The sequence below is a fragment of the Manis pentadactyla genome, chromosome 9 (assembly GCF_030020395.1).
Source record: "Manis pentadactyla isolate mManPen7 chromosome 9, mManPen7.hap1, whole genome shotgun sequence".
Classification (NCBI taxonomy): Eukaryota; Metazoa; Chordata; class Mammalia; order Pholidota; family Manidae; genus Manis; species Manis pentadactyla.
The window spans coordinates 105,376,760-105,392,298 of record NC_080027.1 but is presented as its reverse complement, the minus strand read 5'-3'; the positions used below and the strand labels follow the sequence as shown (position 1 = coordinate 105,392,298).

General features: G+C 41.0%; 1 protein-coding gene across 2 annotated transcripts in view; it reads right to left on the bottom strand.

Moving 5' to 3' along the window:
• Positions 1–15,539, bottom strand: part of PAPPA2 (pappalysin 2) — a 264,631-nt gene that overhangs the window by 93,491 nt on the left and 155,601 nt on the right. For both annotated transcript variants that reach the window (XM_057507904.1, XM_036916746.2), the window contains 2 exons: positions 10,297–10,432; positions 9,872–10,088 (listed from right to left, as the gene is read on the bottom strand). In XM_057507904.1, coding sequence (XP_057363887.1) covers positions 9,872–10,088; positions 10,297–10,432 — 353 coding nt within the window. The remainder of the gene's footprint in view (positions 1–9,871; positions 10,089–10,296; positions 10,433–15,539) is intronic.

Here is a 15,539-nt window from a genome sequence, read left to right as displayed (position 1 = left end):
GCAGGGGAAGGGGAGGCCTGGAAGGATATAGGGATCCAATTAAGGCAGAGGAGGAAGAGGAAGGGTTGGCATTTCAAATCTGAACTCCAAGTACCTGGAGCACAATAAGAACTGGTGAAGCAGCAGCAATGACGGTTCCAGGGAATAATGAGGCATGAAGCCGAGTGACGGATAATAGAGATGGAATGATCTTATTACTGAGCCCGGGCTCACAAACTGATTACAGCAGGGACTGAATACAGCAGGCACTGAGCTGTATGCTGGCTCCATGTTCCTGGGCTGAGGCTCAGAGGCCTCATAATCAAGCCCCAGCTCTCCCCGTCATATACAAAGGAAAAACGTTTTCATACCTGAGTCCCAACGTCTCCCAAATGGAAAATATAGCCACTTCCTCCCAGAAATTCTCTGGGGATTATTAAAGTCATAGAAGCGAAGTTCTGTGGAAAAGGTAGGTGCTTTCCTTTCTACCACATCCTTCCACCCCAGTCAAAGTCCCACGTGCATGGTGAATTCTCCACACACCATGGAGGGTGACCCGGAAATCCTCCATACTTGATGTAGGCTCTGTCTTCTCATTGAGTGCATCTGCCTTTTCAAGAATAGCCTTCTAAGGCTAAAGATATCATTACTGTCACAGCACAGGGGTGTCCCTGCAAGGGGGATCTGAGGATGTAAGGCAGCTGGGGTAAGTCAGCCTGAGAGAGCCTTAACACTGCATGGCACCACAATTCACAAATTGCAAACAGAAAATTAGGAGTTATCTGGTGCTAGTTAATTGTTGATTTTTCTCCCTGTGTTATTTATTTTTGCAGTTCCTGCTTCAGGAAGCAACCTGAAGAGCAGAAGCTACACAGAGACAACAGAAGTGACAGACTCAGTGAACATGCACATGAGCATGCAGGTGTCTGTGCATCCTGAGGCATTCCGGACCTAACTGATGTACAGCATTCTCTGGTGACTCATTTTTTAACTTATCCGATTGACTCCTTTACACAAGCATGGCTAACAAATGACAGGTATGTTAATTATGTACATGAGCATTTTATGTTACTTACATAAGAGTAGAGGCTGAACTCCCACTGATGCCCACATGACAGCCTAGTCGTAAATGTTGTTAATGCCAAAGGTAAATTCTGTTTAAGAGTTATTGCCTAGAATAGAGAATCATACCATAGCACAATGCGTGTGTTCATTACTTTTTCTTTACCCAGACTTTATGTGTTCACACTTAGTTTGCTTTAAGTAAATAGGAAAATGCAGATTTATGCAGGAAAAAAAGGGAAAGAGAGAAAAGGGGAAAATCTGGGGCTGACATTGATCTTTACGAAAATATTTGTTTTACTTAAAAAACAAAATCTGTGCCTTTTGAATGGCACAGTCATTTAAAAAATTGAATCATTTAATGCACATTAACCTTTTCCAAAAGGTTGTCTTGCATAAAGTGAAATACATGCATACACATTAAATATTTATCTACACACACACATATACTAAATGTATCTATAAAATCACATTTTACTAGACCAAAATTGCTAAAACATTAACTCTATTACCCAACCGATTTATAAAAAGAATCAGAACAAAAATCTTTAAACAATAACCACAGGTTTTTATTTTTAGATTTTTATGTAATTTCATGATTTTCTAGGAAACAAACTTATATTACTGATTAAATTTCACTTTAATGAATACTATAATAATTCCCGCTGAATCACAGAGAAAGTGGTTCTGAAGGTGGCTCAGGCTTAGGAATAAGGGCAAATGAACTGGAGAATAAAATGTGGATATGGATCATTCATAAATGGATGTGCTATATCCAGACAACGGAGAGTTAAAAGGACATTTCTCTGGTAGAAAGCTGCTTAGATAACCCATCTACCAACAACTGGAGAATTTCTATGGAAAGACCTCATTCTTGGAATCATTGTTCTCCCGTCAGGCTTTTATCTTGCATGCAAATTCCTTGCACATCCCTGTGGTCCAAGCTGGCCAGTAAGTTGAAACTACATGTATGAGGTGTGTGGCTCTGTTAAGATAAGAGGCATGTGTGGTTAGATACTTATATGTCCAAGATCTATGCACATTCAACTAATAGAGGCTAATGTATCATGATGGACATGATCTCTGCCTCTTAGAATTCACACCCCTGTGTAATTCTCTCAAGTAGAGTGTGGGTGGAACCAGTGATTCACATCTAACCAACCAAATGTGGCAAACATGACAAAAAAATGTCCCCTGCTCATGTACCTAAGATTGAAAATTATTCTCACTGAGAGACTCTTTCTTTGGCTAGCTTTAAAGAAACAATCTGCCATGTGTGAACTGCCCAGTGGAGAGGGCTATGTGGCAAGGAACTGAGGGAAGCTTCTATGCAGAATCCAGCAGGAAACAGACCCTCGGTCTGGTAGCCTTTTGGAACCATGTGAACCTTGTGAACTTGGAAAAGGATCTTTTCCCCACTCAAGCCTTCAGATGAGAACCCATTCCTGGCTGACACCTCATTACAGCTTCACAGAGGAACCCAGTTAATCTTGGCCTAGAATCTTGACCTCAGAAACTGTGAGATTATAGATGTGTATTGGTTTAAGTTGCTAAGTATATAGCAATACTGTTACACAGCAACAGAAAACTAAGGCACATAATAAAGTAGGTTTTCAAAATTGTACCTCTTTCTGGTTTACCTGCACTTCTAACTTCCAAGAAAGTGGAATGTTTTTTCTCAGATTTTCTTTCTATGAGGAGCGAGATTCTTTTTGTTTCTGCTAGGACCTCATAGAAGCTGGAGCAAAACATCCTTTCCTAATGAACCCAAATACCCTGGATTCTACCCATATAATTTCCCTAATATTGTAATCCATTTCCTGAACTTGGCCAAAGTTCAAAGTATCATTGCAATCCCACCCTTTATCACCTACTCCATCAAATATCACCAGATGACCCACATTACTTGGAACCTACATCAATATTTCTTGGTTCCATGGTTTCCCCAAAATAAATATGCCATTTAAATAAACATATCTAAAATATAGGTGCTTTTTAGTTAGTCTAGGGTCAATTAAACTCTTATTACCACAATCCAAATACAGTTTGAAGCGGGTGGCAGAATTTCTCAGACAGTAGTAGGTATGGGTATTTTTCTGAAACAGTTTTCCATTCATGTGATAGAAACTTTCTTTATTAAAAACAAATTACTTGGATTCCAGCATTAGTTTTGCTAATCTTGAATAAGGTGAATTTGTACACTCTGAGTCTTGGTTTCCCCAATTGAAAAATAATTCCTAGCATATTGTTGGCACTTAAATATTATTTGAATGATCAGTAATCTATCTCTTTGTATACACACACACACACACACACACATATATACACACACACACCACACAGTTTTACAAATCAATTAACATTGAACATTAAATTTATCAAAAACCTTTCTTCTACTTGAAGTAAAAATACAGCAATGTACATACAATGTGTACCCTCACATACATGCACACACACATACACACACACTGTATGAGACCTAAATTGTTACATAAATCAACTCTTAATTATCCACAATGACTAAAAGGATCAAATCATGACTATATATAGTTAATGAGAAAGAATGACAGAAAGCAAGATAGAGAAGAAAGACAGCAGGTTTCTACATGGGTATTCATTTAAAAATATTAATATCCCATTCATTTTTAGCTTAACATGCTTTGCTTTATAAACTGTAGTTTAAGGTAAACCTCAGAACTTACTATAATTCTGTATTTCTGAGTATCTATTACTTGTTTTCCATCTCAATCACAATGTATATTTATACTGAATAAGATAATGAGGTATTTATAATTTATGCTTGCCTTGGACTTAAAATAAGTTCAAGACATTAAAAAAAGGAACTGCACATTTCCAAATAGGTCAATCTATGTAGCAGTTATAGAGAAAAGTGGTCTTAGTATTATAACCAGGAATTTAAAGGAAATCTTATCTGAAACATAAAAGGCAAAGAAAGAGAAAAGAGGTTTCTTCATGCTTATTTGACAAGACCTTTTCTGCCAGTTACCAACTTACTGTCTGTCAGTTCTAAATCTGTCCTTCATTGCCCTGCTTTGTGGTAGTAGAGATGGACCGTATAAACATTGCTCTTTGGCCAGTTAGCATGATGTCATGTTTTCCTAGTAAGCGCAATTAAGAGAGACGTCACAGGAGGAAGAGGCATCTCCTTTGAGTCTTACATGCTTTCTTCTCCTTGCTTCTGTGGCGCTTGATGCCCCCACCCTCACCAGAGCTTCATCCAGTGGGGCTCACCTTCTAACAAGTTGCAGTGACACCCTGTACATCCCAGCAAGTTCTACCGGCACCCTGGCTGGCTTCCCAGTGTGTCTCATGGGTACCCCTGTGAATGACTTCCCAGAGAGTCTCATTGGCACCTTATGGGTTGCCTCCCATTAAGTTTCATCAGTGCCCAGCAGCCAACCTCCCAAAAACTTCCAGCAATACCCCAAAGGCAGTGACTCAGCAAGTCTCAAGGGTGCCCCAGGCAGCTTTCTAATGGGATTTTGGGGTCAGCACCCTAGGGGCAGTTTCCTGACGGCCAGCTCCAGCATGTGAAACCTCAGCAAACTTCTCACTACCTAGGGTCCTACCGCCCCACCCTCTCCGATGACATCTGCGATAGCGTCCACCTTAGGTAAGGGGCGTTTTCTGTATTTCTTCCTTCAATAGTCTTCCCTCACTCTTAAAAGTAATGATCACTCCCTTTATCCACTATCTTTCCAGTAGGTTTTTCTTTACCCCTTAGTAACCTTCCATTACCAATTACTAGTTATTTACATTAAACTTTCCCTATTCTAATTACTGTATCCTGACTGGACCCCAAATGATAGAGAATGGAACCGGAAATGGTACAAAGAGACAGATTCACAGATAGGATGTAGGGCTCAGTTTGACTGTGCCTTGGGGCTTGGGTGCAGTGCTGATATCCTTGTCAATAGGGAATGGGATGCCAGTAATCCATGACATGCAGAGAGATCCCAGTTAACAAATCCTTTGGCTGATGGTGATGAACAGCCATTGGAAACAAGTACTGTGGGAATTCAAGTGGTCTCTGTACATGAAGGTGTTCTGCACCTTAGTGCTGAGCATGTCGCAGCAGCTGAAGAGACACCCCTCCTCCTAGCAGTGTCCCTCCAGGGTCCTTTACTGACATAACATAACATTGTATCAGCCAGAAAAAGGATAAATAGCAATAAAATCCTGTTGTGGTATTACAAATCATGGTGATGACAGTGGATTTAGAGCTGAAAAGCAGCAAATTGATTGATCACTGGCATACCTTGTAAAAGAATGGTCAAAAATAAGGACAGGCAATGGGGTGGAAACTTCCATGGGCTGGGGTCCCACCTGGTGCTAGAATGTGCTACACACTCCACATCTATCATTCTGTTATTTTCACAAGAAGACTATGAGGTAATTTCTCCCTGTTTCCCACTCAAATACCAACAATACAGAAAAATAAGAAAACTCTTATGAATACCAAAAACTAAGACTGACAGCCTGTGAGGATTTCCTCCTGATTTCAAAATATATTGGAATTGAACTGAAAAACATCATTGAAAGCCAAAGCATGCATTTTTTCTGTTGTTGTTTAAAAAAAAAATCAGCAAATAAGGAATGGAGCCATACCAAAAGAAGAGAAGGAAACAGGTCATACTTTATTCTCTGGCCCCTGTAAAAACCAGAAAACTGGGCACTACTTTTCAGGGGTCAAAGATTTATTCTCTGTGAATCAGTGTGTATCAGCACTACCCGTTCTTTACTCATTTCAGGCCAGGAAGTATAAGGGTCTTGGTGGAGCCGTGGGGGAGTTGGAGAGAGGCATTGGCAAAGGCCACTGGCTCCTGGAAGATAAGTGTCCCAAAGGTAAAAAGATATGCTGCAGAGTCCTACAGGATACTAGAGGCTTGAGAACCATGAAATAAATTTTCAGAATAAAAGCTTGGAGGAGTTTTACACAGAGAAATCCTACTGTCTTTGTAAACAATGCAGTGAAGCAATGTGCCCTGGGCTCATTGGCAGTGAAGACAGACAAAGGTTAAAAATTAAAGAGAGGCGAATATTTATCAAACAAATACAAACAAAAAGAAAGCAAGGCTGGAGATTTTAATTCCAGACAAAGTAGAATACAAAGTAAAAACATTTAAAGGGGCAAAGGGTTGGCAAGGGTTATGATCCTAATAAAGATAAAACAGCTACAATTATATACTTAATTATGTAACATCAAATTAAAAAATCCAGGGAAAACTGAAAGAAACACAATTGTTTGGAGGGATATAGTGCATTCTCAAACTTTTGTAGAGCAGGTAAATAGAAAATCAAAAGGAGAGAAAGTGCAAATGCTGAAAAAAAATGAGTACTCCGAAGTTCCAACTATTGCCATCAGTCCATGCCCTGAAAAAGATAATGTTCTTCATCTTCAGAAGACCCAATACTGAGGGATCTGATGGATACACCATCAGGTAAGGTCAGAGAAATTAAAATCAATGTTTCCATTGTGTTCATGTGGAAGGACAAAATTCTGTGAAGGAGAAACCACATGTCCATCAGCAATTCTTGCCTATTAATAAATTCTTCTAGACATGACTCTGAATTTCCAAAATTGGTAATAAAGGTCCTGTTATCTGCAAGCCAATCTACTTATATAAGCAAATTAACCTATAGGTACCTGAATTACATCTGGGACACACTCTAAACCCCATTGCATTTATCAAAAAGATGGTTCCCACTTCCCAAACCCATCAGCACAATCTTGGGATGACTGGGTTCTGCGTGATACACTAGCTCATGGGATGCTGTTACACAGGACCTTACTCTAAAGTGGCTACAGCTGGAATAGCAAGAGAGTAAGAATTAATTGAGCTTTTATTGAGCACTGGTAGCCAAAACCAGGAACACCGAGCTGGGTTTTCAAAACCAAAGGATTTATTATTAGTAGATAAACTGGGTATCCATCATAGCAGACTGGAAAAAAGGATGAAGAGAGGGCTTAACGCCAAAGGGCCTTAGGTGGGGGTCATGAACATCATTACAGAGCCAGACTTCGGCTTATTGACCTTCAGCTAAGATCCCATGAGCCAGTCAGGCTGGTTTAAAGATGCAGTATTGTAGGAGGGGGAGGCCATTGGTCATTAATGGTTAAATACAAAAATGGATAACACATCTTCTATGGCCAGGCATCTGTCAGCTCTCCCTTGTCCATTTTCATATTAATGGAATTTAGGTCATAAGGGGTAAGAAGGAGGTAGCCAAGAATCCCTCTCACTATGCCCAGAATTTGAGGGTTTCATATTATGGTCTATCTACATCTACAACAATGATTGAAACAAAGACGCTAAAAGACTTCTGTTCTTTGAGAGTACACAGAGATTCAGATTTTAAGTCTGCTCACAAAGAAAGTATATGAGATAAATAGGTTCTGGATATATCAGAATTTACTATATTGCACTGATTTGCTTGCTGAGAAGGAAAAGCCAATTTGCATGGCTCCTGACAGTCACATGTGGTTTGGAAATGCTTCTGCATTCCAGATACACTCTGTGTAAACTGGAGGATCAGATCTTATTTCTACTGCTTTGCATGCATGCATAGAAAACTTGTTTTTCCCACAGTGCCAAATGAAAAGAAGTGAAGAACCAACAGGGGTGATCACAATGAATAAAATTTTTTGTCAGAACGTCACCGCTGTGATCGTGAGAAGAATTCTTGTCCCTCAGGTCTAGACAGGCTGTGACTTCTCCTTTTTTGGTTTGGTTATTCAGTTCTATTCCATGGAGCATTTAGAGATAAAGTCTGTAACTGTCATTCAACACAGAATTTCTGACACCTACTGTGTGTCAGGTCTTCTGAGAGAAGCTGAGCAGAATTCCCACTGTAGGGAGCTCACAATTTGGTGGGAAAGAAAAGCAAGTAAATAAATAGTTACTACCTAATGTGATAGTTGCTTCTGTCAAGGACGGGTTGTATTCAAGGCCTATGGAAACAGGAAAGGAGTTTGCCAAGCCTTCACAGAAGGTGAATCCTGAAGGTGAAATATGAATTGAAGTAAAAAAGGACTGGAAAGCATTCAAGAAAGTAGGAACATAATGTGCAAAGAAGATCATGAAGAACACATGCTTCGGGGACCTGCAAGAAATTCTCTATGGCTTGAGGCCAGAGGTAGAGCCAGCAGAGAAAATAATGTGAAAGTACACAAGAGGCAATAATTCCAGTAAACAATGTTACTTTAGTGATCTACATTCTTGGGTTAAAATGTGAAGATGTTTGCTCACTGAGAAGACTTAAAAGTTGCAGATGAACTTGCTAAGGTTACAGTGTCATTATCCAGGTTCTCTGCCTTGCTTTGTCTTCCTTCCTAGCACTTACGATACTGGACACACAATTAGTACTCAATTAACATGAACTATTACCACATGTGGTAGATGCCCTCTGAGATGGCACCCAGTGATTCATGCCCTGATGCAATCCTATCTCTGTGAGTATGAGTTGGGTTTACTAACTCATTTCTAATGAATAGAAAATACCAGAAATAATGGGTTATCACTTCCAGCATTGTTATAAAAAGACTACGGCTTCCCCTTTGAGTAGCCTCTCATGTACCCCCCTCTCTGGCTTTCTATCTCTCTTGAACCATTAGCTTCCATGTTAGAAGGATACTCAGGAAGCTCATGGAGAAACCCAAGTGGCAAGGAACTGAGCCACACTTGTGTGAGCATGCCTGCTGCCAGCATCTATGTGAGTGAGCTTGGATGCAGACCTTCCGAGGCCTGCCTGTGGCCACATGAGCGAACCTGGAACTGAACTCTTCTTGAGGTTGCTGTGGCCTTGGCCAATGGCTTGATGGCAACCTCATAAGAGGCTTTAAGCCAGAGGCACCCAGCTGAGTTGGTCCGAGTTCCTCATCCACAGAAACTGTGACAAGCCATTAAATATTGGGCCGATTTGTTACACAGCAAATGATAACTAATACATTCCACTTGTACTGTCTGCTCCTATTCCCTAATCAAGGCTGGGTTTCTAGTATACCTGGCTGGGCGTGATGGTATCAGAGCTCCCCTTCAGTCAAGAAGCACTGTCTGGAACCCCAGTTTTGTGGCGAGGATCCCAGCTGCCTGATACCTCCTCCTGGAGGGAGTGAACCCTGTTATCTACAGTTCTACTTAGTTGGTTAGACCATTCGCAGCACGAGCCCAGCCCCAGGGCAGCACAAATTACTGTGCTTGGCATGCTACCTCCCCACCTGGGGCCAGCCTTGGGCACACGAGCACTGTGGAGCAGTCCTTCTGTAAGCTGCAGCTGAGAGTCCAGGGAACCTCTGTCTGGCTGATGACAATCACAGATGTCTACAGAAAGACATGTGTAACTAATATATTTCTGATTTCCATATGCAACTTCAATTGATTATCTGACGTGCCTTAAAAGCTAATTGTTAAACTTGGTATTACGCTGTCCAGGTGGGAACAAGTAGAAAACAGTACATTGCTTAGGGAACATTGAGTTTTTGGCTGAGAATTTTTGGCAGTTTATATAACAATGTTGATTTGAAGGCAGTGGTTTTATATGTAAAAAAGATTTTAAGACCTTGTAAAGATGTTAAACATTTACATAAAAAATTACGCTCACCTAGGGGAAGAAGAGCAAAATATAAAACCCAAGTATGCCTTCTACAAATTGTTAGCTTGCTTCTTATGTCTTTTTAGAAGTACTTCGACCCCTTTTCAGTCAGTGACTAAGCACCCACTGTATACACAATGCGCACATATGGACATGATAGCAGGACACGGCAGCCTCAAGGAAAATAAAGAAGAAAGTAAGAAAGGGTATTTCTTACCTCTGTCCCTGATGATTTTGCCCCTTGTGCTCTGGGATACAGTTACTGGGAGCCGGAGGACTCATGCACGAAGATGTCCTTAGAGCCACTGCCGAGATGCCCACCAGCGCGGATGAGAAATCCAGCAGCACAGAGGTGGTAGGGCAGGAAAGGACATTCGGGTGATGCGTCACATTGATAACCAGTGGATTATGCTGGCACGACAGTTCGTAGGTCCCTGACGAGAAATAAGGAGAGACGAACAAACCTTTAAGACAGTCATGCAGCTTCCACAGCATGTTTCCCTATCAGTGCTAATTCTATCCTCTCGGTAGCTGTGCAGTGTAGGTGAGGTACCACACATTGTAAGACAGAGACCTCAATAGGCCTTCTGGTCCTGTGGGACTGTTCTCTAGTGGCCTGAGAGGGATAACTGTCAGACTCACCAAGAAAGTGGTTGTTTCCACTGACATCGGTCAGATGCACGGTCACCGTTGGCCGCTGATGCTCCCCAGGTGCCAGACCATCAGACATCAAGAAAATGAAAATTGCCACGGCCATTCCTGGTCTATTGAAACATACCTAGACATAAGCACACATATGTATGAGCCATTGTTCCCACTGGGCTACTAAGGTATGTTACACAATTTTTATACTTCTCAGATGGCTCCCCATTTATAATGGAAGAGCCCCCTTCTCCTTCACCCATGAGAAAAAGGACAGACAAAGCACAGGAAGCTATCTAAAGCCACACCAAAAGTCAAAATTAAATAGAAAGATAACTTTCTGCTACTGGGCTTTTCAACACTTCCTGAGACTTTTATTTAAACGGTTTCTGTTTTACTTACCCCTGCCTTTCTTTAGATCTCTCATAAAGATCAGCCAAACAGACCTTTGCTGGAAAAAATAAACTACTGCCTAACCAGCCAGTCCCTCCTTATCTTCAAAGTGGAAGAAATGAACAAGATCTCCGCCAAACTAACATTTTGCTCTGAACTGGCTAGCTGATTCTCCTTGCCCATCTCCCTGTCCTTCCCCTGAAATGTTTATCAGAACCTCCCACTTAGCATGTGAACTCTGACACGGCAGAGGGGCTACTGCAGAGCCTGTCGCTTCTGAGGTTAGAAGCTGCCAAATGGTTTATTCGTAGGCAGGCCCCCTGGTGCTCCATGCATATGCACCCTGTTTGTGGCTGGAAAATAAGCCAACACTGAGGCACAGGAAAATTTAGTTATTTGTAAGGAATATTCCTAGACGGTTAGGCTGATTAATAATAAAACAGTCTTTCAAAGTAAATATTTGGTCCCTGGAAATCCTTTACTATTAAAGAAAGCATCTAAGGGATTGCGGGGTAACCTGGTGAGCTTATTCACCACACTGAAATTATTTGAAGTAGGAATTCTAGTTTTGTTTTGTTTCCTATGGCTCAACCGTACCCTTTACTTCTGTTGAGAAGAAATCCCAACCTCCCCTGATGTTTCAGGAGTGTTACATTATTAGAGTCTGGTACTAGACCTTATGAAGTTTTGTGTGCATTTCTCTAGCTCTTCATCGGGTTCTGAGATTGAGGAAGGCCCAGGAAAATTGTCCTTAATGTAAAAGCAGGGCACAATGTCTAATGGCAGGGACTTCCTCTAAAACTGGGGAGCAGGAGAATTAAACATATTTTGCATTTTCACAATAATTTTTCCTTGTCTGCAGACTGATTTTTCCTCAGTCTTGGTGGTGTGTTTATGGAACATCCATTTGCACTGCTGACTTAATCAGGGTGATTTTATGATTTGCAGTAGTCGGTGCTGCCCAGCTCCCTTCTGCCTCTCCTCCTTTGAGGGAAATACCAGCCACATACTCTTTTTTCAGTGTCTTTTTTTCAACTTTTTATTTCCCCTCTTTGAAGTAATAAATATTCTTTTACAACTTAAAAACCCTCCAGACCATAGGTTATGGCTTGCAATATGGGGTCCTTTGTTCTTGGGGGGATGAGGGCTAGACATGAAACATACCATACGGCCACGGAGAGCCTAGTGCAAAGCCCTCAACTCCAGCGGCAAACAACATCAAAGTCCCCTGGGAACTCCCACAACCTCTTCCTTTTCCTATACCACAAAAGAGACCTGAGTACTGGAAGAAACTTCTGGGCTGTTCCTGAGCCAGGAACAGACAGAGTCCAAACAAGGACCTGGTGTCTTTATACCAGCAGGCCTCAGAATTGAAGAGTGGGGTGGCTTCAGTGAGGAACAGGAGAGCTCAGTCTCCCCACCTCGTGTTGGGTCCCCAAAAAGACACCGCCCACCTGAAACTCATTCATGGGGGTAGGTCTTAGGGTGTGGATCTCTCTATGGGAAGGACCGGTGCCCACAGCCTGCAACTCGTTTTGCATCTCCCAGCAATGGGCCTTCTTGCTTTCAGGGTCTTTGAATACCAAGCCGCTGTGAAGCCTGCTCCTTGCGGCAGGGTCTCAATTTGTGCCTGGGTTTGTGGGAAGCAGCTATGCCAGGATTTCCAGGCCACAACTTTAGGCAAACCAAGTCTCTTTAGATGAGACTTACAGAAGAGATGCAGGCAAGGGTATGCTGAGATACACAAAGCAAAGGGAGACAAGGGTTCACTCAAGGTACAGAATGTGGAGTCTCAGGCACTTCCTTTTACACTGACAGAACAGAAGTAACTGACACTTCATCTCATCTGAGTACTAAATATGCCCCACAACAGCAGCAAGATGCAAGAAAAGTAGAAACTCTCTCGTACAACCATAGGAGCCTCAGAAGCAGAACACTAGTTTAAATCTGTGTATATGTGCAACATCCATCTGAGACTGGGTAAAAGGAACCAAGTGAATTCACTATTCTGGAGAGAGGGTGGGCCAGGCAGAGCCCTGAGTATGAAGTTTAGTTCCATCTTTACTAATTGGGCAAATCTGAATAATCCATCTTTCCTCTCCAAGCCTAGGGTTCTTCCTCTTCCACATCCGAGAAACAGACATGCTCCTTATCTCATGAGGCTACTCCCAGGTTTAAATGAAATCATGTGAAAGCCCATCAGGCAGCATCTGTAGTCTAGTAAGACTCAACATTCAATCACCTTTATTTCCAAAAAGAATCTTTTTCGTTCTCCTTACACTTCAGGAAGACAAAGGTGAAGAACAAAAATTTCAAATGAAACATACACCTGCATATTTTGCTTTATAGAGAATTGTGCTTTTATGAAATTTATGAGCTAAAAGATTTCATATACACTAAGTTCAACTGGCACTTGTAGAAATGTGAATTGCTACTCCAAGTTCTAACTCCACAGCAACTGGCAGTAATTGAGACTCGGAATAGAATGCACCTCCACTTTATAAATGGCATTTATGAAAAATACAACTCTTTGAATAGACTTTGCAGAAAATTCAGTTCAATATATATTTATAAAAATCCTACCTTTGCTATACATATAGATAGAGAAACTTCTAGAATTGATAGTATAATTGGAATACTCGAGGTATATTCCTTATTCAAGCAAAGATGTTTTAGAAAGTTGCTCTTTCCACAGTTGAATCACAGTTATTTTAATGTACATAAAATAGTCAAGACTTTTACTGTATACAAAATAAATAATGATTTTTATGTTCCTTGATGTGAAAGATAGTGGCTAGAGCAGTCAATTTAGCAATACGAATCTCCACTTATTCTACGCCCAGGCCACCTTTGCCGCTAGGCATGCGACAGGTCTCTCATCACCACCCCAAATGCATGATGTAAACAGCTGCCACTTCAGGACAATGTGTACCTCCTGGGGACTACTCATCTGAAATGAACACCAGGCATTCCCCAAGGGAAGAAAATCTAAGATGCTAAGAGATCAAGAGGATTGTCACCTTTATCTGCAGTGTTTTATTATTTAACAAGGAGATTGTATTCATGTACGACATGGGTAATATAAAAGTAATTTCAACATGGCTTTTATGAAGAAGAAAAAACATAACTAGATATCAGAGAAGAGGCAAGATATTTTAAAAATGCAAATGACTCTCAGGATTGAGGAATGGTCTCTGGTTGAGGGGTTGCCAGTGAAATTAGCTCAGTGAATCCATCGCAAAATATTTTGAAACAGAGAAAACATAGATTGGAGAAATAGATGATGATAGACAGACAGACAGATGGATAGGTGCACTGACTGACATATAGAAGCAAAAGCCAGTCCGACTCACTCAGTTGCATTTCCATCCAAATCCTGCACATTAACTATCAGACCGAACTTCTGGCTACTGGCGAGGGGTAAGAGTAAAAGAATGTTTCTGGAGCGCAGGACTGTTTGGATGTAAGCAAACCCTCTTTAATCGGCCTGCTGGGTACAGACACACTTAATATACTCCCAAGACAAGCATTTCAACTTCCAGGTCATCCTTTGTGGTGGTCACTGGATAGTAGATCCTGAAACCTTACCACAAACTTGACAAGAATCTTCTCTGAGGTTTTAAAATGCTTTTGGTTAGTTACTGGGTTGTTATTTTTTTCTGTGCCTTTCTATTTTCACTCATCTATGGCCCTTCCTGACTCCAGAGAGAAAGGGAAGGCCTTGAAGAGGAGAAACATTCTGTTTCTAGAGCACTTTACAGTTTGCTAAGCATGATATGCACAAGCTTGCTGAAGCCTCTACCAAGCTCACAGGGTTCTTATTACCATTTGAGATTTTTGTACTATAATATCCCTAAACACAAAGATTATATGACAGAAGTGGAAAGTAAGATTCAGAGAGCTTAAAAGACTTCCTCTAGTTAAGTGCTGGAGAAGTAGGAATTTGGGTTTTCCAACTTTAAGTTCTACGTTCTTTTGACTGCCCAGTGGTTCTTAATTTGGGGTGAGCAGGAAATCACGATTTCCTTATAAAATTTTTTGATAGTTATGCCCTATTTTCCCTCACCTGCAAAATAAGGCCACATAAACACTTAGACACAAAGGCTTCATATTATTTCAGGGAGTTAAGAAAACCCTTTAAAAATGATTCATAGTCTGATTAGGGGGTCAACAGAAAACAGGTAAAGAATGCTTATACTATTGGCTGAGCCATTTGCCTTTTTAGTAGGTTAAAAATGATCAAATATTGAGAATTTCATAGAGTTCACCTTAATAATAGTGCTGTCTGTGTAGACTTCAAAATTTGACAAGGGAGAGATGACCTCTCAGAGTTTTAGGGGATCTTACCTGAAGTTCAAATCTAACAGATGAAGGGAGGGTATGAGACAACTAGCCTCTTGCTATGGAGATGTCTTGGTGGTCTCCATACTTGAGGATCTAAGTCAAAATAAGGAAAGAATTTTGAACCTGGCTTGACTTCTTTCCTGTGTCCAAGCCCCTGTGTCTTTGGTGTTGTTCAAAACCTAGCTGATTTCTTGTGTTATTCTTTCATAATACAAGTAAGGCTATAAACACTATGAGCCTATGTGGATCTTTCTTTGAAAGAGTAAGGTCAACTTGTCATTTTGTAAAAATGAAGAGAGAACCACCATGACCCCTACAACCCAAGCGGAGACATTTGAAAACCTATGATTTGAAAAGGCAGTAGAAGGACATGGATCAGAATTAGCTCCCTAGTTCCTTCTGAGAACATTTCCTCATCTGTGATTTTAGACACTAGGGCTAAGTCAACAGAGACTTTACATCAGTAGAGCTTGTGGGATGTAGACAGAAGATCAGAAACAGGCAAA